The sequence below is a fragment of the Chelon labrosus genome (genome assembly GCF_963514085.1).
Source record: "Chelon labrosus genome assembly, chromosome: 19".
Taxonomy (NCBI): domain Eukaryota; kingdom Metazoa; phylum Chordata; class Actinopteri; order Mugiliformes; family Mugilidae; genus Chelon; species Chelon labrosus.
The window spans coordinates 21,927,571-21,955,441 of NC_140352.1; the positions used below are offsets into that span (position 1 = coordinate 21,927,571).

The following is a 27,871-nucleotide window of genomic DNA, read 5'->3' on the forward strand; positions in this document are numbered from 1 at the left end:
ATATATATACCTCGTCTAGTGTCATACAGTGTTCTCCAAACTTTTACTGGAAGGAAGTACCGTTCATGACAATTCCTACCTTCCTACCACCATGCTGATAACGGGCGCGGACCATCAAAGGTATTATCTTTTCAAACAGAGAGCAGTGACAGCAAGAGGTCCTAGATCTTTTAATTTTCTGTTTGTTTCACTTGGAAATGTTTGGTGTGGCAAATACACAAGAGGGTTACCAAGGCGACCAAAGCCTGAAGCGTCTGCTAGCGACCAAATGCCAGCACAAAAGAAAACATGGGTGGTGAGCGAATGACTTCATAAGTCGACAGGACTTAAGTGGCTTGGAAGTACGCTGGGTAAAGTGAAAGGGACACCTGCACGCCAGTGTCCTTTAAACTAAATGACTGCTTTAAAACCCTAAGAGTCCAGCTGCTGCAATCTGAGTGACAGCTCAGTCAAATCTAAACACACAAACATGAGACACGCGTATCAAATTCTGTGTGCTTCCACTTCCCAAAGGTATCGTTTTGTCTGCTGTCCATCATGTACACACAGCGTCAAAACCCACTCAGAAATCTAAGAAAAAAGACATTCCAGTACTTTTTTACTACTATTTTTGAGGTTTCTTCAAAGTTCTTAGTAGTAAAAGGGTTATAGATGTCACCATAGTCGGCAGTGAACTACAAACAGGAACAGTAAATTGCTTATTCAGCAAACTTTTAAGTTCCTAAATGTATGAAAGTACAGACAGGACTCAGTTTGAAGGCTGACGTATGACATACTGGATCTATGGCAACGTAGGCAACTTGTGCAAAAGTGGAAAACGAAGGGGGTGGTTGTGGTTGTCAAGATTTTGTCTACAACACTCGACGCCTCCCAATGTGGGTTAAGGGTATAACGCAGATGCCCAGAGCTTGGACCTGTCCCGCCTAGTGCATTACCAACATGTGTTAAAAATGTGGCTGGAGTCAGGAAACTGTCGGCCTAGTTTAGCATACAGGCTGAAAATAGGGGGAACAGCTAGCTCGACTGTGTCCAGAGGGAACCGGCACCTCAAATCTCATTAAGTAACACTGTTTAATTACCCGATACATAACCGTGGTTTAAAGGACAGTTATGTTCTAGACTGACTGGTGTACGGCAGCCTTCCACGGTATAAGCCTACACCCACACTACTGTTTGTATTCCTAACACGGTTATGGTTTGAAAAACTCCATGGTTGTATTTTAATTGAGAATTTGGGAAATAATAATGTAGGATTAGCTGTTGCGTGGGTGCTCTTCCTCTGGCAATGGACAGAGTCTAGGTACCGCTCAAATATGTTGCTGTATTTGCTTTTCTTTGCTCTCTGAATCTATGCCTTCCTGATGTGGCCGACTCATACTCACATGTTTCAGTAATAGTTCCACTTTGTTGTTGGACCAAACAGAGGAATCTCTGGTATTACTTTTCCCTATTGCCGCCCTTTCATTGTAGTATTTTCCACAACCTGTTCCCTAACCCTGTGCCTCCTGTTTACACCAGATTTTTCATTAGAGACGGACATTATTTCTGAAACTATATTATAATGCTTTCATTTGAGTGTAATCATAGCCTCATCTTTTCACCACAGTGTACTTTAACAGGTTTGCAAGCCATCATGAATCTGCAGAGATAAGAAATAGCGCTTTACTCTTCCCAAAAATTCTAAAAAGCTATTTTTACATTTTGATTCTTGCATTTTTTTTTTCCTAGTAATTTATTATCTAAACAAAGCAGTTCTTCAGTTGTTGATGGGCATTACTTGTCTGTGGACAATCCTGGATGACTGTTTCCCCACTCATCCCAGTCTTTATGCGCCCCTGTTAGGAACAAACAGTCAATGTTTAATTTCCTCTTACCGTTATTTGTGGTGTTAACGTAGTACCGCCGCCCTTGTGGAGACATGTAGCATCTCCAGTGAGGAGGCAGGGGATCTTTGAGGTCCTCATCAGCAAGCTGACTCAAAGATGCTGTTCTCTGTCGAAACAAAAAGAGCAACAAATGTCAGTTGTCGTGGAATGGGCTGCAGCATGTAACTTCTAAGACAACAGTTTGTTTCCTCAAGTGTCTCCCATAATGACATAATCATTGAGGATAAACAGATAAAAGGAGATAAACCAAAGCCAGTGAGAACAAGGCTACATCATTGATGTCTTATAAATGTTGTGCAGCACTGTGTCTGGGTTCAATGAGGTTCTCATTTCCTCAAGTATTTCACAACCAGCAACCAATGACATCATCGCGCAGCAGGCCGAGCTGCTGCTGCTGCCGCTGCTGCCACTGCCACACAAAGAACAACAAACTGGCGCGCCTCTGCAGTTGGACTGAGACCCGGAGCTCCAGAGTCTGCAAATGTGCACACACCATGCAGCTGAGGAACACGAGAGAGCGTGTAGGCAAAATGAACACATCTGCTACTGATTAGCAGGAAAACAACAGGCCGAAACTATTGTAACGCGCTGTGGAGGTGCTGGGAGGAGACATGGGAGAGTTAAATGTAATTTTGGTTCGGTTTTGGACTACATGGAAACTTAATCCAATGTAACTGAATGTCATAACAGAAGGGGGAGGCTTTGGAGGATTTACAGACATAGCTGACCGTTTGCTAGACCCTATCTCTGAACAATGCCTGTAAAACCTTTCATGGTTGGGTGTCTCCAAAAGCTGAAGGTGAAGGAGTCATAATCTGCATGGGTTGTGTCTCATTCACCCTTTCTGAAATCAAAACTATAAGAGCACTTGCCAAGCAAATTGATTAAATGGTTCATAAGACATTGCTGTCACTTTTCTGTCCATCACCCCATAAAGTCTGCCCAGAAGATCTTTGTTGGAGCATAATCAGTTCCCAACGGAGCGACTCCCGACCAACTTTCCATTTCAAAAAGTATGTGACGTGCTTACAGGTTAATCGTATGTTACTTTGTTGCAGGTTGGTTGCAAGTTATATTAAAAAAATTCTCCCATACTACATTTACTGGTATTGTTCACATCTTCTGAGTCGCTCTGTATGTATGAGTCTCATAAAGGTCCTTTTCAGTACTTCTTCAGTCACGTGTTTTAATGTCTATCTCTCTATAGACCCATTTTTGTCAATATGATACTCAGATCTAAATGAAAGCCAAGTTCAAGGGATTCTGGAACATTTCCAGTGCAGCAACCACAACAAGATTGGCCACGTCACTGGTTAAGTTTGGTTTATACACATCTGGTGCCTCGGCTAAGTTTTGTAATCATGCTACTAAAAGGCAAGCTGTGTTGAGTTTCTCTGTGTACTTCACACCATGGTGACTGAAACTGAGCGGCAGAAATTAATAAATGTTCAACACTTACTTTTACTGAAATACATATAATAATTTATTTTGTAAATAATAAAAATTGAGGCATTCTAGAAGAGCTTTGCTATACCTTCATTGTACCAAGGTCATAGCTATGTCATACCTTCATTGTGCCTAGGTCATAGCTATGTCATACCTACGCTGTACCAATGTTGTACCCATGTCATGCCTACGCCATACCTATCTCATAACTATGCCTTGCAACTGCTGTACCTGTGCCATTTCTATATCTTACCTACTGCATATCTACGTCATACCTACACCGTATCTATGTCATACCAACTTTGTAGAAGTAATGTGCAACCAAAATTCTGGCTTTAGTCTTCACCCTGTAAACACTTTCCTCAGTAACATTAGAGATTGCAAATAAACATAAACCACTGTTGGAAAATTCAAACAAAAAAGCACAAATCAAACCTTTTCTTGTCAAGTATGATTAGACAGGGTTGTCTCTTTATCTATCTGAAATCATCAAACCATTGTTGCTCAACAATACTTGCAATTGTGAGCATTAGACCTGCCACCATAATCACTGCAAGCATCCAGAAATGCCAAGTTTGACAGGTACAACAACTAAGGAGTGTGGCACTCAGTGGACAGGTGACATATTTTGACATCAGATAAAGGCTGTGGGTCAGTTCAGGTGCTAGTATTTATGAGAATGGTAACAGGAAATGATGTGGAATCCAGGAAACCAGACATCAGTGAAAATGGCTGTCTCACAAGGCCACTGTGGGGATGTATTTGGATCTAGGAAACAGGACTGCTATTCATTATCATCAACACACCTAGGGCGAGGACAGAAAATCTCAGCTCTAAACAACAATCATTTCTTAATAGATATTATCTAGTTCATCACCTCTTTTGAATGGAAATTGTGCAGCAGTAAGTACGGGAGGTAAAAACATCACCTCAAAAAATAAAGGCATTACATGTAACTGTTGTCCTCACTAGAAAATGCAAACCCAGAGCTCTTGGTCCCACTAGACTGGAGAGTATGAACGCATGTCAACCCTGGATGACAGTAATTACAGAGAATCTAACAGAATCTCTGCGACGTTTTGTCTTTGATGGTCCCAGCGGTCCTTCTTATACTTGTCTTTTGTGAGTTTTTGAAAAGCAAGGTTTGCTTAAATAGGGCCAGTAATTTCCCACTGCACTGAAAAATGGTAATGGATGGCAACAATGGACAAACAACACGCCATGATAGAAAATCTGAGCTATTTGCAAACATGGCAACGACACAAAATCGCATGGTTACGGAGCGAAAAAGAAATGGAAGAGGAGAACCACAAGTCAGCATCACCGCCAAACCACAGATACAGTTACAGTAGAGCTGGATGCTGCAATACACGACTGTGACTGCAGAAGCAAGCCGTCCTTCACTTGCTCCACACATATTGCTTGTAATTCAAACAACGTGTGCTATTATTCATTTGGTTTCAGTGTTTAAGTGTATAAATGGGAAAACAAGACAGAGCAGGCGTACGGTGAAAACGTTATGGGATTGGCCTGCTTAAAGACAAAGTGTGTGAGTGTATTTCCCAAAGCTACTTTTTTGGCAAAGTAGTACCTGGCAAATTAAGGTGGTTCATTAAAGTTATGCAAAAAGGAGTATTTCTGACAAGCTATTTTGCTCATTCATTTGTGACACCGGTGATGAATTTCAGCCTCAGATAAATGCACTGGGTCAGCGTGGTGTGACCCAAAAAACAAAGAGACATTCAAGGGACAGATACCCTGGTACATACAGTACAGTAAAATCTAGGATTCTAGGATTGTTATATCACAAAAGCCTAAGTGGGTTTCCAGGATCAGGGCTACCGTGTACTGCAGTAACAAAACATACTTGGGATTTTCTCTACATTTCCTGGCTACTTTCCTGTTGGTTTCCTCCTGTTGTTTGGTCACATGTTCACTATCAGTGAAATTATACCACCAGAGCTAAGCAGATATGGCTCTCAGAAGCAGGCAAAGACAGATGGAAGTGGGCCGACTGAGCTTGGAAGGACACGGACAACATGCAAAAAAGTCTTGGACATGCAGACCGTTTAAGTTGTTGATTCAGTTTCAGCTCAATGCAAAGAAAAAAAAAAAAAAAAAACAGAACAAAACAACTGCCTCAGTGTCTCTTGAGTATGTTTCCAACTCTTGAAATATCCACAGATCTCAAAAGTGAGCAGGGCTCTGACAGAGCCTCAAGAGCCTGAGTCAGAACTCTCCTCCCTCACAGAAGTTTGTGACAGATCTAACAGTCGCAGACATGAGTGAGAGAATGGGAACACCTTGGTGGTGGGATGTGTGACGAATCTCAGAGCCATCTTGTCTCGGCATATGCAACACTGAATAATGCACCATTCCAGATGGTTAACCTTCTAAACCCCAGACTGCCTTTGGCTCCACATTCGCGACATGCCAGAATCGCCCCTGGCAGAGAACACAAGGACTCATCCCGGCCTGCGATGACTGAGGAGCGACCACAACAATCGCTGCTGCCGTCTGTGTGCTCTGCAGACACCCTCAACATGCCTGTGCTCCGGTTTAAAAGACGAAGTTATAGTTGAATATGCAATCACAGCTGTCAACACAGAGCAATAAGCTGTCTTACTGGTGAAATGTAATTTAATTAAAGTGTGGCCAATATGAATGTCACTTTTTCTAAATCACAACGACTTTTGGCCGGCAAAATCGTATAGCGGTTTGCACCGACGCCTCACAAGAAGAAGGTTCAAACCCACAATCTTCCTGTGATGAGTTTTCATGTTCTCCCTGTGTCTGCGTGGGTTTTCTCCAGTTAGTCCGGCTTCCTCCCGCAGCCCAAAGCCATGCTTGTTAGGTCAGTTAATGATTCTAAATCGGCTGCAGGTTGTTTGTCTTTCTGTGCAAGCCCTATGATAAACTGGTGACCTGTCCAGGGTGTACCCCACTACATGGCCAATGACAGCTAGGAGAGGCTCCATGAAAACCCCTCGAGAGAATAAGCAGTACGAATGAAGATACATGTGGATAGAGAGAAGGGTATGACAAGCAGCACAGGTCCCCAGCTGAATGTTGTTGCTGACACACTATGCATGGTATATGTGTAAGGCTTGGGACACATCTGTGGACAAGTTGACATCTACAGTACATGGAGATGTAAAGTTTTCACCAACTTGCAGAGACAACTCCGTATATACTTGACGTTGCAAAGTGGATCTGGGAAAACACAACGGGCAGTCATGCATTAGCCTAGCCAACAAATGAAACACAGGCAGAGCTCTGCTAGGTTGCCTCGCAAAGGTGGCATGGTATTGATAGCAGCTTGTACTGTTTATATGCAGAATGATTTTCCATGACCACTTATAAAAACTGGAAAAAGCTTAAAGTGTGGCTTAGTATGGAGTAGTGTGGAGACCAACATGTTTTGTAAAATGAAGCTAGCTGAAAATAAACTTAATCATTTAGCAGTATGTCTCCTTTGCCTGACAAACAAACCTCGTAAGTGGAATTTTCTGTAAGGGTTTTAAGAAACTGCAGATAAGTTAACACTTATGAAATGTTATTTACAATAAGTTAGCTGCTCATTAGCTTGTTAACCTGTTAGCCTCAGTGACTTCTGGAAGGCAAGAGTTGGCTAGCAGCGGCGTTCTCGCAACTTACGATTTATGTTACCGGTTGAACGCCTAGCATTTTGTGTGCACACATCCCAAAGAGTTCAATTCCCTGATGTGATTAGAAAAAAGATTTAAATTAGAATAAAATAGCATTAAAATGCTTAAATTATGTATAGTATGTTTTATATTAAAAACCTTTAACGTACAGCTTGATGAAAAGTGAAAGCCAAAATCATGATTCCAGCAGTTTTATACTTAACAACGGAGCCCTGATGACTTTTCTTTTTTTTTAACTTTCGTTTTGGACACATTTTATTTGGTTTCCGTCACTTGAGTTTGAGGCCTCAAACCTCAGCAGCTGAAGGTGAACTGTGCTGCCAGTGTTTAGGATTCTGAACAAGAAGCAACCAGATACTTCCCTGGTCTTCCTGGTACAGCAAACAGATCCCAGGGTTTTCTTCCTCAGATTACAGACATTTCCCACACACTCCCAAACACAGGCAGCATCTCTCAATATGGAAAACAAAATACCTCATGGTCTCTCTGTTTCAGTGACACTGGCTCCCTGCCTGGAAAACCAAGAATAATTTGTGAAATTCCCTTGGAAAATGCCTTTGAATAAATAGCCAGACCCACATCGAGGCCAGTGAGAGAATAAGAGCCCAGTTAACTTGGTAGTTAGCGCTTCACTCGGATTTAACAGCCTACAATGAGACCCACGGGACATAATCTGCTTCTTCCCTCTTCATAGATGTTACAGGAAGTTCAAATTCAGGGCATGATCTAACTTTTGGTGAAAATTAGAAACTAGAAAAGAAAGCTGACTTTAAAAGGTCATAAAAGATCATTCTATAAATGACTCACTAATATAGTAAATAAGTTCACATGACAATGTAATTTGGGAGTAACCAAACTCAAAAAAGTAGTAAAAGTGCAGTCAACTTAATTGCCGTCATGGTCCATTCTTCTCCGTCACTGCTGACATCAGAGGAACATCTATTTCTAGCCGTATAGATTTTGAGCCACCAGTGAGCATGAGACTCTGAGACAGAGCGACAAATCCATCCCTCAGCTTTCAGCAGGTTAGCCGCCTTACAGCACAGACATTGATTGTCCTGAAAAGGTGAGTCATCAAATGCAACTGTCGCCGGTTGAGATCTCATCATTTGTGAAATGCCTGGTCACCCACTCACTGGCCGTGTGGAGGAGGACCAGTGAGCCAGAGTTTCAACAGACTGGATTACTGGACAGGACTTAGGTTCAGCAATCCTCCTGCATCCTCACGAGTGACTCAGTGCCTCCTGACTAGTGACGGCGTGAGCGTGTTGTGTACCATGGGAATGTGCGAAAAAGTTTTTCTCTTGCCAAGTGTGCACAAGCTGACCTCTGCCGACCCCTGTGGAAACATCTGGGTTTTGGGAGAGGAGAGTTTGTTGGGTCAAGGTCTGTCAGAGAAGCTGTCATGTGTCCAGCTGGCAAGATCGGAGACAGAGAGGATCTTGAACATGAGCATGTGGTGATACAGGGGCCGTAAAATGAGAACCAAGGACCATGTCTAAAAATGTTTTTTATATAGTTTCTCACGGCCAAGTATTCCTAGGACCTAGGGCAAAGGGTTTACGCATGAAAGTAAATATGTTTTTAGCAAAAATGCCAAAAATAGTTATCAGTTAACTTCATATAAAGTGCAATAAAGACGATAAAAATAGTCCAAGCTACTTGGAAGTCAAATTGAAGAGCAATTGCCACATTAAGCTGTGGATTTTTGATTTTGGGATCAAATCAATCAGATCAATGCCTGACTGCATTGTTGGACCTTAATATATTTAAACTTTTTCACAGCTGTTCCACAATCACACTCCCCATCATTCACGTCCAGCTATTACATTCACTCTTTATGCAGTGAGGCATAAAGGATGTGGAGGTCAGGGCGATGGATGGGAGAGTATTACACCTGATCTTCATAGACTCTTCCAGAGTCTCTAACCCTAATCTGACCTGGTGTTTTAGAGCCGATGTTAATGTTGAAAACAGCCCTGCGGATTGAAACAGAATACAGGAAGTCTGGCTGAGTAACATATTATGGCACTTAAGGCTGGAAGTCTGGAAACATATCATGGTGGTGAGTCTGTAATCTTTAGTCACACATACTGTGTTTTAGAAATATGACATTCAAATAACTGAGTAATCTTCCAGGAATGTGAACTCTCATGTACATACAGTGTGGCTCTGTGTGTAAATAACATTATCAGTGATCTTAATCTGCACTTTTCTCACTATCCAGTACTCACCTATGGCAAGCTAAATGTAATCTGAAAAATTTAAAGCTTATTCATTCAAGTGAGGTATCTCAAATCCCCAGCAGTTAAAACAGATTCTGATGGAAACCCGGAGACACAACGCAAAACTGAAATTTGCCAAGAGGTCCTTTATGCTACCGGGGTGCTACCTTTGACACACTGTTTGCCATATGTTGCATGCAGAATCCACTGACGTTGTTGCAAATCAAGAAAGACTGCAGCTACAAACTAGCTACAAACGTTTCAGAAGTATGTTTCAACCCCAAAGACGGTGTATTTGTGGGAGACCATTGTGGGAGACGCAACAATGGCTTATTCTATCTAGGGTTGTCATGAGAACCGAGGCCATATACCAAAACTGAATGAAAACATGACAAAACGTCTTTTTCCATTTTGCTATACAACCACTGAAGAGAGCCCTGAGTGTTCTGTAGAATTACGAAGAAACAACAAAGCAAAAATGGAATGCAGCTGGTGCTGTCATGTCGGACGGTGAGGTTAGTCCCTAGCATGTTGATGTTAATCACCTATCTACATCAAGCAAGTCACGGAAGACATCCAGTCTATAGTCTTCCGGGTAAGGCAGTAAGAGAGGTACGATGGCCTAAGCTGACAAGTCAGGAACTCAAAAGCTGCAAAATCTTGACATGAAATGTTTGAAACCAACTTACAGTGTGATTTGAGTTTTAAAGTCCATTGTTCCTGACACTGATAAGTTTGTTCCCTGTTCGATCAAACTTGTATCTAAAAAATGTCAAATGCAACCCCAGAGATAATTACAAGGAGTGCAAACCTCAGTCATTTCATAGTGTATACAGGCATACAAGTCTTGAAGAGAAACCAAACAAATTCCATCTGTATACATACTGAAACGGAGCTGTAAACAGCCACGAGCGAGCGCGCAACCACCAACACAAAGCTTTTTTTTCTTTTTTCCCCCGATGAGCTGCAGACGTAGCGTGAGTCTACAGTTTCTAATGAAATAGCAGCACGGCTGTGGATTTGGATTCGCTCGTCGTGATGCCCCTTCCCTGCTCACTCCTTCTCCTACCTCGACATGTCAGAGGGGCATGGGAACAAAGGTGTGACAGACAGGGGAAGTGTCTGTTTCCTATTATTCGCTCGTAAATACCTCCACCTTCCCTTTCTGTGGCGACAGAGTCAGATCTGCACATCCTGGGTTTACCTGGAAGTTCACGCACAAACTGCTGATCCTGATATGTGAGCAAGAGGAGACACAGATTTAAAATCAACACTGTCAGCCTATCCTCACATCAAGGACCATAAAACTAAAATCTAAAATTAGGATCTTGTACAAACTGGCAAAAATCATTAATCCAAGACTTCAGGCATTCATGAAAGAAGAAACTGAATAATTTTCTTGCGAATGAACATAGTTCGGTAGCTTGGAAGCCAGACTGACTTCAAAGGCAGTAAGTTGATCTGGAGTCACAGGTAAGTATCTAGTGTCTGGACACTAGTCGTGCCAGTTTCTGGATGTTTACAGAAACAAGTCAAGCAAGTCTTAAACGTTTTTTGGATATACCGTGACCTGGATGACTGAGAACGTTCACAGACATTCACTTGGTTTACAACAAAAAGCCTCTGATTGGTTGTAGAACTATCCAATTGCGGGCAGAGATATTTTTTTCGCTGCATAAGTTGAAATATGCCCCATAATGAAATTACGTGTTACCAGGTTCATACCAGACTATGCCAGGCTAGCAGCTTGGCTCAGCACAATACACTCTACTACTGATCTGGTATGACCAGCAACATATGGCGACTAATGTTAGCTGATGTTGCTGCATAAATTCCATTTTTCTGACTTAGTTCACTGACCTTTCTTGCTTGTGCCACACTGCTTACCCTCATCCTGTAATTGTCACCAATGTGCGTATGCCTACGGATGGAGGCTTTTCTTGCAGTTGGTTCATAATACATATTTTGGTAACTTGCCGAATGCATCATAAAAAAATAAATAAAATAAGTGTCAGTCTAAGTACTGGTATTAAAAACCCTCCAGCCATAAATGAAAAACAAAGACATGTTGACACACTCGCTCCCAAACAAACTCCAGCTAACTCTAGCTATGCAGAGTGTAGCTCCATCTCATCACCACTGTTATGGATAGGCCTCTGAGGAGACTGTAACACTGACCTCCTAACCCTCTGGGATCACTCAGAGGGGAAGAAATTTCTCACATGTTTGTTTGACCGCAAACGACTAGACCTAAGGGGAAAAATGTGTTAAGATAGGGCTGCAGCGAACGGAGGAGGCTGGAGGAGCAGCGAAAGAACGGAACAGTCAGCAAAGGGAGCGGAGAGCGAGACAGGAAGAGGGAAGGAGAAGGACGGGGGCTGTGGACCGTATCTTTATTTGGGAGACATTGTTTTGGTTTGGGCAGATGTGGGAGCCTGAAGTGGAGCCACATTCCCAGATGCAGAGACACTTCAGACTCTCAGAGGGGAGGAGGGATGCACATGCGAGTTTAAGCATGCACTCGGTCGCACATAGATACAGCGCATATGCTCGCACAAACTGTCATCATTGTCTGCTCAGTGCCTCGGCGCTGGCTACATGTGTGAGTGTTTCGCTGCGGCAAACAAAGCCTGTTCTGTTATATCCCACCCCCTCCAAGTTTATGTGAATTTCTCCAGCCTTGTTTGTCTCACTGCGTCTCCTCCAAGCCCCAGCCGTGCAGATGACATGACGGTCTCACTATAGCTCACACTGCGCTGTGCATGTGGAGGAGCGTGCTCTCCAGTGTGCAGATGTTATCGGCACAGGCCTGCTTATGTTCTCTGCATCAGATATGGCAGCGTGTCAATCCACTGTTCTGCTTACCACTACAGCATTAAACTCACTCTGCTCTCCACAGGAAATCATGCTTTTCTTGCTGTTAATAGACACCGAAGGAAAATGTAGTACTTTTTCAATGCTTTATTTTTAAAAAAACTAAAGCATCATTTTGCAACTCCAGACAGCCTGGTTGTGTCCATGTGAGTCACTTCAGCTTTAAGCTAAATGCAAAGCCTCTTTCCCCCAAAACACGTCAGCCCAGTATATTAAACAGATGCAGTTTCAATCTTGAACGCGCATGCCAGTGGTTAGCAGTGTGTATACACTGTTGGGAAATATCAACTGGCGGTTATGATTAATTTGGGGCTTCCCACTTGACCTGGATTTCCCCTCCAAACCTGGGCCCAGCCCTCTCAAAAGCAACAAGCTAGTCGCGAGTCATGAATCACACATAAGCGTATGGAACATCGCATTCATTTATTTTATTTTTTTTATTTTTTTTTTACAGTGGATTGAGATCTTACACCTGGGCACGCAGTCTAAAAGAGGATCTGGCTTGTCTGGTATCATCAGGGTGTGACTTGTGCTTTACGGTTAAGTGTGAAGGGGTGGGAAGTTGGGAGTCAGCAGTTGTCGTTGCAATGAGAGAGGTCGGACCTCATCCAAATTCTGCTCACTCCTCCTGACTACCAGGAAAAAAAATCACATTTTTTTAAAAATTCCCCATTCTTTGTAAGGTAATTAGAATACTGAAAATATTTTTTTTTTGAACAAAAAGTAAGTATTTTTAAGATATTAAATATCTGATGGACGATATTTTCCTTAATGAGAAAGAGAAAGGTACCAAAGCCCCACCCCTTCACATTTGGTATCACTGAAAATCCTTAATTGTCCTCTGTAGATAGCAAAATGAGTTAACTCAGTAGTATGCAGGAGTTGGGAGATATTCAGGTTTACAAATGTCCTCCACAGAGGACAAATTTGAACTACTGGTAGTCAGGAGGATATTGTTTACTACCATGGGTCTGTGACAAGGATCTGATCTGACCTGAGGACTATCATTTGTGATCATGTGAAACGACACAATCCCTGCTTTGTGTTTTGAGAGAAAATAATTTTTCAATTAATTTGTTTTGGAACCATACAGACAGAATGTGAACCACAGTCTTCCGCCATTCAACTAATACAATCCTACCCCACAGCTTACAGTAGATTGTACAGTCAGTTAAACAAAGCCTTTAACAACATGACACAGCTTATGAGTATCAGAGACATTTATTGTCCCAGAATGGATAATCAGTTTTTGATGGCGATGTTACTACAATCGCTTTACCTCCCTTGTGTAAATAAAGAGGTGAATACTTGAGATTTAACATTAAGATCAATTACTGTATCATTTTCTGCTGTAGCTGCCATGGTAAAACAACAACCGATGCTTCTACCTAGTCTTCATGAAAGGTGGGACAACAAGTTTGTTTCAAGCATACCTAGGCCTTTGGCACTACCTACCCTGAGGCCTGGTGCTCTGCATGGAAACCAGTGGGTTACCCTCTTCTGAATTTTGTAGCGAGTCTACTGTTCATCAGAAAACAATGTCCACCACCCTCTACATGACACCATAGTCAGGCAGAGAAGCTGCTGCTGTCTCTGTCCTGCTCCACGAGCAGGTTGAGGAGGTCGTTTGTACCTCAGGCCACACGACTCTACAATGCCTCCCTGTGAGGAACCAACTGGACTGTGGTCACTGTAGACAGTACTATATACATTTATAACACAGCATTATATGTATATATACACATATAATGCTGTGTTAAATAACAGTAACAGTTGTATTTATTATTATATAACTTAAATATCTTTTATATCCGTTTTATGTGATGAAGCTACAGGCAACCAAATTTCCCTCGAGTCAATAAACTATCTATCTATGAGTGTGGATAATAGGCACCAAAACCCAACGTGCACCTCCGAAGAAATGTAACTTTTCCGGCTGCTTCTCCATCTCCGCAATTTTTAAATTGATTGTTTTGGGTCACCAAATAAAAACTGACTAAGCAGGTTTGAAGGTACAAGCATTTGTACGACTCGTCTTCGGCAAAATTTCGGCAGAACTTCAGTTGCCATTGTTGAATGCAGGAAGTAGAAAGTGAAAGCTGGAAGTAGAAACAAAAATTAACCGACTAGCATTTAGGTGCCGTTGTTACAGCCACATTGACGAGCACACAAGTACAAATGTATCGCACCGGCGCAGGCTACGGCATCTCTGTCCCTCAGAGGCATAAACCGCGCTTAAGAGGGAGAATGGGAAGAACAAGTGGCGTAGCATGGGCAGTCATGGACTGTCAGGGACAAGACCTAGTCAATAAGGGGCGCAACTCTCAATTTACCAGCAGAAAGTCACATCTCTCAGCTTTAGTCAAGTGTTTTGGCTAGCAAACAAAAGAATGAATTTGCGGATGCAAGTAGCCAAAAGGAGGTAGGACAAGGTTAGGAGTTGAGATATTGTCTGTGAAGGTTCTCAGTCATCCAGGTCATGGTATATCCAAAAAATGAGTTGGATGAGTTGAGATATTAAAAAGAAGCAGAGCTGTTGTTCCCTTGTGTTAGGAAGAGGCCAATGTACCCCTGAACACACCGACAGAGTAGATAGTTCAAGTTAGTAGTAGATACTAACTTGAAGATCATTGAGTGAACTCAAGCTTTTAGTCTAATGTCTGGTGGAAAATCTAAACTAATAGGAAGGGCTGATCCTAAACAAAACAAGGCTGCCTCCTAAACACCAGCCTAGTGGAGTGCTGCCTTCTACTCTGACATGACCACATGATTTCTAATACCATGCCTTTAAACCAACCATCAAACATAGGCGGACATGCGCTTGATGTACTCACTCTCACCACCAACACCACCCAAGCCAGGCTTCCATGTGGGCGTGCTCTCAGATTAACAGGAATGATAATTAGCTCAGAGCCTGCGTGCTGGTAAACACTCACAAAGCACTGTTGTTGAAGTTCCTCCATGGAACCCAACAAAGCTGAATACACATGGGGGCCAGAGAGACACTTCCTCAAATTTTAACAATAATTTATTAGAGTTTCCCCAGCAGTCCCTACAAAATAGGACTTTCACAGTTTTACAGAGGAGTAATTCACTTGGTTTTGGCTGAATTCCATTGGTATGTCGGGTAAAAATGGAAAAATGAGGCCCAAGTTGAAAATAACTATAATTACACTTTAACTGAACTAATGTTTTTCAAGCTTGAACTTAATATAGCTACACTGGAGTAGTTTAAGACCAAAGGGATAAGGGTTTAAAACAGTTCCCTTAGGTATCAAATGTGCCCTTATATATTATCATTACTTGTTTTACCTGTTGCCATACACTGAGGCATTCAGTTTCAACCTGCTATGGCACTTCTGCCAGCAAATGTGTGAAAACCGCAGATCTCTTTTTCTGTGTCAAAACAAACAAGGCACTGTGGTTAACAATGTGCTTTCACAGGTCCCAGAGTGGGTGCTTCTCAGTCATTCAGCTGATATTTCACAGTTCCACGCGGAATAAGTTCCATCACAGGAAATGACTGTATTTCAAAGTTACATCAGGAGGGGTGTTCGTTTTCCAGCACACTGGGGAAACACCTGGCTCCGTGCTGGTCTGACCCCCGACATTCCGCTACAAGGTTTATGCCAGGCTAAATCACCATCCAAATCTCAGCCAGGAGTCCTCCCCCTCTACCCCAAATCATTCTCAGGTCTGCAGTTTCATAATAAACACTGCTGACACTCCACCATGGGAAGCACGAGCGAGACAAAGTGGTTCTCTGCAATTTACAGCTTGTTGCAAATTGCTTACAGTAGTTCCCCTGGCTATAAGCAGACATAATGACATACAGCATTTCACATTTAGGAGAAACAATACATGATAATAATACTGCCTGTCGAATATTAGAATCTGGGAAAATGAGTATTACATCATCTCCAAATTGACTTCAAATTACTACACTCTTTACGTGGAAGGAAAATGTAAAGCCTAACTGTGCAACGAACATATTTCATCCATATGAAGGAACTGGAGTGGTGCTGGTGACGGTGGGCCCCCAGCTGGGCCCCCAGCTGCAAGGCATCAATTACACATTAACTGCCCGTGTTTATATTGCAACTCTTCTTGGGGAGCCTTGATTTGTTAATGGAAACGTCACACGTAGGCCCAGAGCATACAACTGCCCTCTGCCCAGTTGTTAAGAGCTATAACCCAGTATGTGTCAACAATTCAGTGACTTAAACTACAGCTTTGCTATGGACCACCGGCATAGACTGCCTTGGACTCCTCTTACTATCTTGTGACAGGACAGTCTTCAATCTCATGGGCATGACATTGACCATCAGTATCTGTTTATATGGAAGCCAGGGCTGCAACTGTTATTTATTCTCATGATGAGCCTTTAAAACATACATATATAATACCACAACATTAAAGGAGAAGTAAATAACATTGACCATCTTGTGACACTTCAATGTTCTGCTGGGAAACTTCTGGACCTGGCATTCATGTGGATGTTACTTTACCACCCACCTAGACCAGACCAGGCACCCCCACCCCATAGCAATGACACTCCTTGATGGCAGCAGCCATCCCCAGCAGGATGCAGCCTGACACAGGCACACACACAAAAAAGCTTTAGGAACAACTAAAAAAAACATGAAGAACAGCACAAGGTGTTGACCTGGCCTCCAAATTCACTACATCCCAAACTGATCAAGTATCTGTGGGATGATCCACAGAGGCCCCTCCCCTCAACCCACAGGCCCCCACTAACAACATTCTGTTGGCAGACACCACAGGACACCCTCAGAAGGCCCCTGTCCATTCTCTGATGAGTCACAATTGTTTTGGACACACAAGGGAGACCTACACAATAGTAGGAAGGTGGTCATAATGTTATGCCTGACTGGCGTATATATTCAAATGCCAGATTGGTGTGGCGTAAATAATAATGCAGGTGTTGTACCTGGCTATAGTGGTGAAAAAGGAACTGAGCCATAAGGCAAAGCTTTTTGATTTACCAGTTGTTCTACAGTACGCCCCAACCTAAAATATGGCCATGAACTTTGGGGAACTATAAGAGTAACACCATGGATACAAGTAGCTGAAATTAGTTCCTTCCACAGGGTGGCTAGGCATGACCTTGGAGATAAGGTAAGGAGCTGGTACGCCAGGAAGGAGCTTGGAGTAGACTGCTCCTTTGCATCATAAAGGGGCAGTTGAGGCGGGATCTGGTAAGGATGCCTCCTGGGGGCCCTCTCTCTAAGGTTTGCTAGGCCCGGGGGACGTCTGGGGTAACTTGCTTAACCTGTTGCCACTACGAACCAATTTTACATAAGAAGACGACAATGGATGGATGGATGTGACTTTTAATAATAACTTCCAATTAATTTCTGATAAGAATTGTGAAATAAAAACCTAAATGCCATCTTCTAGACAAGTATTTTTCCTTTATAGCTGAGGCAGTCTTTATGCATAGTTTGGATTTAGTCATGCAGCAATGAATTCAGGATCTAATTTGAGAAACCTGCCACTGTTGATCCAGTGGAAGGCAGCAACCAGATGGCAGTCAAGATGCGTTAAAGCAGTTTCCCATTTCTGCGCTTCATCAGTCCTGTCACATAAATCTTCAGTTATTTATGAACCCAGAGAACCATGCGTCAAGGTTTGGAAAGCAGTTAGTATTTCTGATCAATAGAAACTGTATCGAGTGGACTGTTCTTTGGTCCACGATTCAGCAAGGGATTTTTTGAAAATATATTTATGAAGATTGGAGATATTTTGCTGTCAGAAAAAGTAGACAATTTGTTTCTTTTGAAGAGAACACTCTTTGGCATAGGGAAGAATCATCCCTGAATCGTAGAAGGCAGAAAGATGGAACTGAGTCATAAGCCATTACTCCTTGGAATGGCAGCGCAGCAGTAACAGAATCAAACTCAGTCACAAGATTCGCAGTATTTTTAACATCTGTGTGGAAATAGTGATGACAGCACCGCAAAAAAAACACCACTTGTAACCGACAAATTAAATTCCAGGTATACGTCAATGACTGAAAGATTAATACATTTGTGCAATCCATTTTCCGACAAAAGGTATCTCATCTGTTACGGACAAAAGCCTCACTGAGCTACACAAAGTGACATCAGGCAGTCACCTGGCACAAACCGTAGGCTAAAAACCACGTTATGGCTTTGACTCAGCGTTCAGTGTTTTCATTTCCTCCTCAAAGGGTGGACAGCGTGGACTAATGAACCAAAAAAAACTGATATGACTCACTGTCAGGGTGACTCAGGATGCTGTGGACCTGTTGTCACAGTCACTACAGAAATACAATGTCCTTCGACCCGCTGCTCACACTAGATCTCATCTGAGCCTGTCTTTATTAGACTCTTAAAAAACCTTACAGTAAACTCCTTTTTAATTACCCATGCAAATGAATCAGATTTTAACATCTTCTACATGTTCTTTTCTCAGGAACAGCTATATTCCTGGGTCTGCATAACCCAGGGAAATCAAAAAATCCCAATAAACATTGTTTATATTTCATGATTAACTCCTTTACTAACCATTTCAACCAGTATTTCAACCAGTGTTTTTTTATTTCTCACAAAGCATGGCTCAATGAGGATAACTGACTGGTTTTTCATTCAGAAATGCACTTTAAAACTATTTTTACGTACATTGGAAAGACCTACATATAAAATACAATAGTTTAACATGACTTTGATTATTAAATTTTATTTTACGTTTTTAAAAATTTTCTTTATATGGGGTAATGATAAAACCACTTAGGTTCCGGGTCAAATTGACCCGCTGACTTAAAATCAAGACGTCTTTATTATTTCTTTCTATTACGGCTGTTAATTACACTAATTTAGCTAAGCAGAAGAAGTTTCATGCTGAAAAATGTATAACTATACACAGTCTGGTCTTGCAGAATAAAAAACAGTGCCACTGAATAAACTGTTCAGTGGTACACAAAACTAACACAAAACTATGTGTTTATTGGTTTGAGTGGGCGGTTGTGTTTAAAAGTGTTTTTTGGAGGTTTAATAAATAGCACCGTGTGTGTGATTACACATGTTCCACAGGGCCATGACACAACAAGCTGACACCAAGGCGGCTGTTTACCGGTGTCGGGCTGTTGCTGAGCGTCTGTGGTGCTAGTTTTTCTCTTGTGTTCCTTTCAGCAGAACAAATCAGAGAGATCCTGATTAGCAGGGGACACGTTTTTATAGAATCTGAACATTTAAATACACAATCGTTTTGTGGAGACCAACTGATCAAGATGGTTCAGGACAATGGTGTGTAGAGTAAAAGGCCCAGTACGCGGTGTGTTCAGGTGCAACAATAAAGAATGGCTAGTTTAGCTTAGCTTAGCATAAATACTGGATGCAAGAGGAAATAGAAAGCCTATATTTCAAAAACCCACCTGCCCACACTTTGTATCGTGTGTTTTTATAACTTGTACACAAAAATAAGTTGCTGGTACTTCTTAGATGATGGTTTAGTGCTAGTTCAGCATGTTTTTGTTTTTCTCCCTACACAAAGAACAAACATTTAACTGCACAACTAGTTAACTACACAACTAAAGTTATTAAGTTAGCAACTTAGCTTAGCATACCATAAGTACTGGGTGCAGGACAAAATAGAAACTCTCTTTCAAAAGTACACCTGATCGAACCTTGTCAAGTTTTATATACTTTAGACAAAGAAATCTACAAATTGTAAATGATTCCCCTACTTTTTCGAGAAATAACTCAAAAGCCGTGTCAGTTAGCTAGGTTAGCACTTTCCTGCATCCAGCCTGTGTGCTAATGTAGAAAAAGCAGCTGATGTGGGCTAAAATCTTTCCTGCAAATTATTTTTATAACAACGTGGAGCTTAATTTTCGTATTTTTTTGCCATATTATTGATACTTGCTTCATACTCAGTGAAGTCTGACATCATAACATGAGCATGACTCTATAGGCGAAAAACCCCAAATAAAAAACTGAAGGGGTGACAGTGAAAGTTTGCCCAAAACTGTGCAATTATCCACATTTTTGTTAAGTCAGGCTGGTAGTTTGTTTGTAAAGTCTTGTTTTGGCTGGACTGGTGTTGTAATGACACTGTGTTTCCAGGTTTTTGTAATAACACTGGAGACTACAACGTTACCAAAAAGGCTCCAAGTTGTGATAACCTGGAAATTTCCTTAAAAAATCTAAACCTTTTTCCATTGTATTGCTACAAATGACGATTGCCACTGACAAGAGCTTAAACACGGTTGCAATAGAAATGCAAAAACGGAAAAGTTGCGAAGTTGGAGAACAGACTCCTAGCGTTGGCTAACATTAGCCGCCAAAAGCTAGCGGTCAAATGCTGTCGATGTTGCGCAGTGTAACTTCAAAGTAGCAACAAGTGTTGGTCTGTGAGACACGGCTGAAGTGGAATGTGAATGACTCATTGTACTGAGAAGAATGGAGCTGTTTGTAGGACAAAACCACGACGCAGAAGATGACAACAGAGCCAGATCACAGCCCCATTGTCTGCTGCTCCAGCTACACAAACCCCCGTCTAGGTGACTAACACACACGAGCCCGGATTTATGATCACAGCGCGATTATGAAAGAGAGGCAGCTTACTGAGTTACTGCGCAGCAGCGTGAAGGAGTGATTGCCTTAAATAGGTTTGAATAAATTACCAGAATGGGGAAATGGAGAACTGGCATGTTTCACCATCAGTCATTTATTGTGCCATCCTTCGGCCTCAGCCTGTGAGATGGCTGACAACCTACAGTGCAGTTGACACCTAACGTGAGAATTGGGTGACACCTCTAGTTTCATTATACAGTATGTAGGTGAGCTGAACAAGAAGTAGATGAATCTCTCTATTCCAGATAAACTACAGTCATAATGATATAACATTACACTTTGATTGAACAATATTGTGTGTCTTTGGTTGCTGGTAATTTAACGTATTGTTCCGGACTGGATATTAAAGCCGTTAAAGTTACAGGACTTTGAGCAGGACAAACAAGATATTGGCTTTGAAATCATCAGGACTGAAGATGCCTTGGCATCATCATATTTTTTATTTTTTTTCAGTGTAAAAAGAAACCAGTAGCAGTTGTAGGGATACGTTTAGAAAATCTATTTTCCGATTCATGACGATCGTCATTTGATAGATCCTATATTGCTTCATAAAAGTCTTGGATTGACTTTTTTAAAATCATTTTGAATGTGAAATAGCTCAAAATACATTGAATTGTGCTCAGTCAGGCCCTTGTCAATGGGAATCAAATGGATTCAGCAGCCCTAATAACAGGAAATGCTTTTCTGGTGGCTTTAATTCCTTCGGTATTGGCCATTCTGTTGGTATTTTGGCCTGTTAACCCAAATGTCATGCTGTGCTGTTAAAAAACAGGCGGAGCAAAGAAGATCTTCGTGTGGATGAAACCTCGGGATTACAAGAGCACCAACAAGCTGTATTAGCAGTGGGGAAGGTGTGAAAAATTGCGCTTCAGAGAAAAATATCCCACCCAAATGGAGCTTAATTTAGTAGCTAGACAATAAAACTTCAATTTAAAGTCCTCCTACAAGCTTTTGAGGCAGTAGTAAAAGGACCTTGGGCTAAGATAATACTGTCAAACAACTATTTGTGGAGCCACACTTAGTATCATGTTGCTTTATGTGTTTTTACTGTTTAATTTGACAGAATTTTCCAAAAAGCAAAACTGAAACAAAAGCAAATGGACTTCATTGGAGATGCTTTGCCACTCATCCAAGTAGCTTCTTCAGTTCTAAAAGACTAATGGGGAGGTCTGAGGAACATCTGTGGATGGTGTCCACCTGGAACACTTCCTTCCAGACAACTTCCTTTACAGATTACAATTTCACTGACATTTAAATGAACCGCCGTCACCAACCGACTCTCCTTGACGCCTAAACTCTCACCTAATGAAGCAAATCAATGAGCCACCGCAGCTCTTTCCCCACTCTACTACTGTGTCATCTCCTCCGTCTTCAATGGTTATTTTTAGACGCTTCCACCCCGGGCGCAGAGAACAGCACAGACTGAAAGCAGAGGTGGGTGAGCGGTTAGATTTGTACCCACAACACCGCAAAACATCTGACGCGAGCTGCAGAGCTGTGTGAGATCACATGAACTTGAGATGAGACTGTCTGCGATAACTCACACCTCAGATCAGATAAGCACGTTGTTGCTTCTTAATACAGCCGAGCTTGAGGCCTGGGCCCTTGTCTTACACTGCATCACTGTTTTATAAAAAGACTCCATGTAGGACAGCCCCTACACATTCATACATTGATCAGGCATAACATTATGACCACTGACAGAAAAACTGAAGAACATTGATCATCTTGTTGATCATCATTGATCATCATTCAATGTTCTGCTGAGAAACTTTTGGACCTGGCATTTATGTGGATGTTACTCCCCTCAACCCATAGGACCCAAAGGCCCCCACTAACAACATTCTGTTGCCAGACACCACAGCACACCCTCAGAAGGCCCATGTCCATTCTCTGATGAGTCACAACTGTTTTGGAGGCACGACAAGGGAGACTGACATAATATTTTATACGCTAACATTATGTCAGTCTCCCTTGTAGTTTATAAAGCTGTAAACTACAAAGATTCAGGAGGAAGTTTGCAAACTTTAGATGCATTTTTGCTTATACAGACCAACATGGAGAGTTTCCACTGTGCTCAGGAGGACTGGTGTGCTACCCTAACTGTAGTAATTATAACAAGAGCATGAATGGCCAGGAGCCCCAGGCATCAGGAGTCCACTTTATCAAGTGACTATTTATTGATGGAGAATCACAAAGCTACACGAAAAGACACAAAAAAAACCTACCGCAAAGAGATGCGAAATGACCCAGAAGAAATGCGAAACCACAACAAAGTGTTGAAAAATGACCACGAAAGATGCAAAAATGAGATGCAAAACAATTCCTAAGAGACGCAACGACCACAGAGACACAAACGACTTGGAAAAGACGACATGTAATTTGAAAAATAACTACAAAGTGACACAAATGACTGCAGCGTGAAGAAATGTAATCCTAAAGAGACCACGAGCAAACAAAACAAGTTCAAAGAGAGGCAAAATGACCACAAGGAAAGATAAATACCACAAAGAGATCCCAGACTAGAATAGAAGAACTGCTAAAAAGGCACGACGGCAACACATTTATGGGCATCTCCTACAGCCTTACTCCTGGAAAGCAGGGACGGGGGCCTTTGACTTGACTGGGTCCAGCGTTACATAATTCATGAAATCATTAACAAAAGATACAATGCTTTCAGTGTCACAGCCATGTAATATAGCCATCTTTTATTGATTTGAACTAGTGTGATTGAACTTGTATGATTTGAACATGTGGCAATTAGATTTACCAGATGAATGAGAATCTAGAACCGGAAGAGCAAAGAGTCAGAAATCATATTTACTGTCAAGTTTTCATTTCCGTATTCAAGCACAATAACTGTTCAGGGTACTGGAGCCAGGTGGGGTTAATGACTCCGATCCCTAGTAGGTCTCTTTTCTATTACCTACAGCGCAGACAGGTCAGAGGTCAAGGCTTCTTCCTTGATGAAACTTAAAGTCCTGTCCTGTCCCTGCACCGCCCCGCTGCCCCACCCGCCAGCTTCATTCCTCAACAGCTCAGAAGAGAGGAGATAAGAGATGTTGTGCCTGAGCCGTCTTTTGTGTCGTCCTCCCCTGCTGCTGCTGCTGCTGCTGCTGCTGCTGATCTGATACTGCGCTGACACTGATCGTGCTTTTCTGCATATACCACACGTTCTCCCAGTCAGAATGGAGATAAGAAACGGGCAGCGCCGGGTGTCACAGCCGAGAACCCCATGCCCATCTAATGTGACTGATTCTAACCAATCTTCGAACTGCTCTGTTGACAATCACAGAGTCAAAAGTGGGAGATCCTGTGTGACTCGCAGAAGCAACAGTTTTGCTAAACTCAAGCGTCGCGGTCAGAGCAGGGGGGGGGGTTGTTGCCTATGAAGAGCATTCAGGCGCACAGAGGAGACCTGAGCACATCACTGGAATGTGTGTGAGGAATGAGGAAGTGTGCAGCCTCACAGCAGCCAGCTCTCAGCTAGACACAGGGGCTGACTGCTGGGAAGGTTAGAGTTAATCTGATAAGAGCAGCACGGGAAAACTATTTATTAGTGCATCACTCAATGATGGCTTTATCCTCAAGTGGGTGTGTGTGTGTGTGTGTGAGAGAGAGAGTTAGACTGTGAACAGAAATTACCTCAATGTGTTTTCATTAGAATTAAGAATTACAAGTCAGTAAAAGTTATTACATCAGTCCTAATAATAATAATAATAATAATAATAATAATAATAATGATGATAGGCTGTGACAGATTGTGCAGCCTTACCTCCAGGACCTGGACGTAAGTTGAGGGGAACCATCCCCTGGCTCCATCCTTCTCCCCCTCCCACCAGCCTCCGGGCAGAGCCTGGACCACCTTGATCATCTCCCCGGCCTCGAAGCTCAGTCCCTGTTGGTGCTGCTCCCCGGTGAACGGGTACAAACTTTTGCAGTATGACCCAGCCATCGCCAGCGCAAAACTTCTCCGTCAAGCAGCGACGATGGTGATGGTGGCAGTGGTGTTGGTGGTGATGATCTCCTCCCCGCGCGCTCCTCAGAGGAAAATATACAAACTTTTTTTTTTTTTTTAAATAAAATAAAATGAAATTTAAAAAAGACAAAGGAAGTTTGTTTGGTTTTGGAAGTGCGGATCAGTGAAAGTGGTGAGAAGTTGGCGAACAGGTTGTTCTCCTCCTCCGCTGTTGTTGAGTGCTGCTGTCAGGACGCCCCTCTCCGCTCTGCTCCTCCAGCCTGCCTGCCAGCCTGCACGCTCCGTCTCAGGCTACCTCACGCGGCAAGGCGCCGAGAACAACCGGACGTCAAGTTGGCGTGCCTTCAAAATAAAAGCACATATCTCGAGCCGCTGATTAAGACACCTGAACCCTCTTTTTCTTGTTTGTATGTAACTTGATAGATATTTGAAGGCCGGCCTGTCTTCACAACTTTTAGAAGTCCTTAATATTGTTTATCGTTCTGCTTTTCTTGCCTATTTTTTTAGCCACTTTGCTTATACTCTCAACAATCATTGTGTTCATGCTTCGACACTGTAAAACATCACACAAAAAATTGTGGAATCAACTCATCTTCGTTTTTTGTGTAAATGCGTTTTACTCTTCATTCATTCATTCATTCATTCATCTTCTGTAACCGCTTGTTCATGTGAAGGGTCGCGGCGGGTGCTGGAGCCTATCCCAGCTGTCATCGGGCAAGAGGCGGGGTACACCCTGGACAGGTCGCCAGGGAGAGACAGACAACCATTCACACTCACATGCACACCTACGGCCAATTTAGAATTACCAATAAACCTAACCAGCATGTCTTTGGACAGTGGGAGGAAGCCGGAGTACACAGGGAGAACACGCAAACTCCACACAGAAAGGCCCAGTAAGCCCATGGATTTGAACCCTGTGCCGCCCCCTCTTACTTCATATGCAATTTAAAACTTTTACACCTCTAGCTTGTATTGTCAAACCACTTTACAGGTTAGGATCAAAACTACCATAATCAATAATGAATTCAAATAAATAAATTATTACATAATTGCATTTATATACATTTATATGCAGCAAAACCAACACTGAAGAGTATATAGGTGTTACTTTCAGAATATGACATGAACTCGTATTTCTATTTTAATTTGCTTCTGTATTTATTTACTCCTTTATTGATATTGTTTCTTTCATTAGGGTTATTTTATGTATTAATTGCTTAATATGTCCCAGCAACCTTTCTTTGGAAAACTATAGTGACATGCCTGAGGGCCACTTCCTCCAAATGACTGAAAACGAAATTGTTGGCCTCTGTGTCCGTATCTGGTGCTAACTGAAAATCATCTGCCAGAGAAAGCAGAAGTAGTTGTAGCAGTGTTATCATCAACATCACGAACAAACTTCTCACCCAAAACACTCACACAAATGTTCTTTTCACTAACAACCAGTACTGTTATACACAAGATACTATACTGGCCTATTAGCAAGCTACCATACAGTAGTATAACAGCAGCTGGAGATCATCATGGGCCCCCTGAGGTAAAAATATCCCTCATGTGCCCTTTACATGGTAATTTCATAAAGTGTTACATTACACATGCAACCACAGGGCCTTTTTAATAGCCACACCAGACACTGCTTTGGTTGATGTTGGTAAACGTGTCATTCCAGCTTTTCTGCAATTAGGTCAAAAGTGAATCTGGGGTTTCTGAGGCCCTTGGTAGTTTGGGTAGTGGCCTGCTTTGCCAGGCTGGTGATGCAGCTTCAGTGATACGGCAACAAAGAATTACAATGTAACCCTTTCCTTTCAGAGCAAAAATACAGCTATCATTAACAGCGCCGTCTGTAAGAGGAAACCTTCTCATAGAAGCATCTTTGGTTTTGTTTGGGATTTAGTTTCAATCTAGTCGGAGTCGCGGTTTACTTTGAAAGGTTGAACCGGAAATAGAAACTTTTGTTGTAGTGCACTTGAAACTGGTGCGACGTGTAAATGCCCTCCAGCTTCTCTGTATTTAATTTTAGACGAAGATCATATACTGTTTGCTTATTATGATTTTCTGCTTCAAGTTATTGACTGTATTTCACTGTTTTAGTTGTTTCTACAACCGTTTATTTATTTTTTTATTTATTTGGGTTAATATATATTTTTTGAAACTTTCACAAATAGCTTTACAGTTGTTTCACTCCATATGGGAATGTGATTACAGTCATAGATAGGATAGCAATGAACTTATTATTTATTTTTTAAGTTGTAAAATGTAATTAAGGAGCTGTGGAGCCATGAACATGAAATTGACCACAAAAGTTTGACAGTTCCTCATTTGCGCTGTTTCTTGGTACAATGACACACAGTTTATTCTTAGCCTCTAGATAACCCAGTGACCATCATTTGTCATTTTCCGGAAGCTTTTGACCAAGAAATGAGCTGCATGTGGCCTTCAAAATAAAATCACTGCTGGAGGTTACTACTGTAAAGTCTGGTGACCTGTGAGAGGCACATTTAAGAATGGTTAGTGCCTGTGCCTGTGCACTGCTACTGAGCCACTGGTCACAGAGAAAACTAAACCAAAAAAATAAAAATAAAATAGACCCTCCCTTTTTTGGTGGAAGCCTTGCCTTTCAGATTGCACAACAAGTGCTTTAACCTTAAAAAACATATAACCAAAGAAATAGAAGCAAGACAAGTACTTAAAATGACTTATGAGATCCAAAAAAATAACCACGCATCCAAGTGGCTTGTTCGGTTCTAAATGATGGTTGGGAGCGCAGGTTTTTAAACAGGAACATCTGTGGGGGGTGCTCACTTAAAACTCACATGACTAGGGTCTGTTAATGACCAGATGCTCAACTGCAATTAGAGAGTGTTCGCAATAACCTGGTGGTGTCCTCTTTATTCACTCTACTGGTGGTACTCTAATGACCCACTAATAGCCAGAAACTCCACACTCACGGATAAGTTGTGTCTCCGTCCAACACCACTGTTCAGAGAGGGGTTTCTCAAGAGATGCAGAGATGGCCTCCTTTACTCCTCTTTCAAACCGTCTGTGTTCTGTGGCTAAAATGTGCTGTCCCTTGTCCCTCAGGTCTAGGTGGACAGCCGAGTCCTGACCAAATAGAAACCTTTACTGCTCACCAGTCTTTTAAAACTGAAGAATCTACTAGTAAAACCTCTTGAGA

General features: G+C 42.1%; 1 protein-coding gene across 1 annotated transcript in view; it reads right to left on the reverse strand.

The window, feature by feature from the left end:
• gas7b (growth arrest-specific 7b) overlaps nucleotides 1-24,912 on the reverse strand; it is a 67,535-nt gene extending 42,623 nt beyond the window's left edge. The window contains exons 1-2 of the mRNA XM_084568158.1: nucleotides 24,493-24,912; nucleotides 1,875-1,992 (exon numbers count right to left, since the gene is read on the reverse strand). Coding sequence (XP_084424284.1) covers nucleotides 1,875-1,992; nucleotides 24,493-24,672 — 298 coding nt within the window. The 5' untranslated portion in view covers nucleotides 24,673-24,912. The remainder of the gene's footprint in view (nucleotides 1-1,874; nucleotides 1,993-24,492) is intronic.
• Between the last annotated feature and the right edge of the window lie 2,959 nt (nucleotides 24,913-27,871).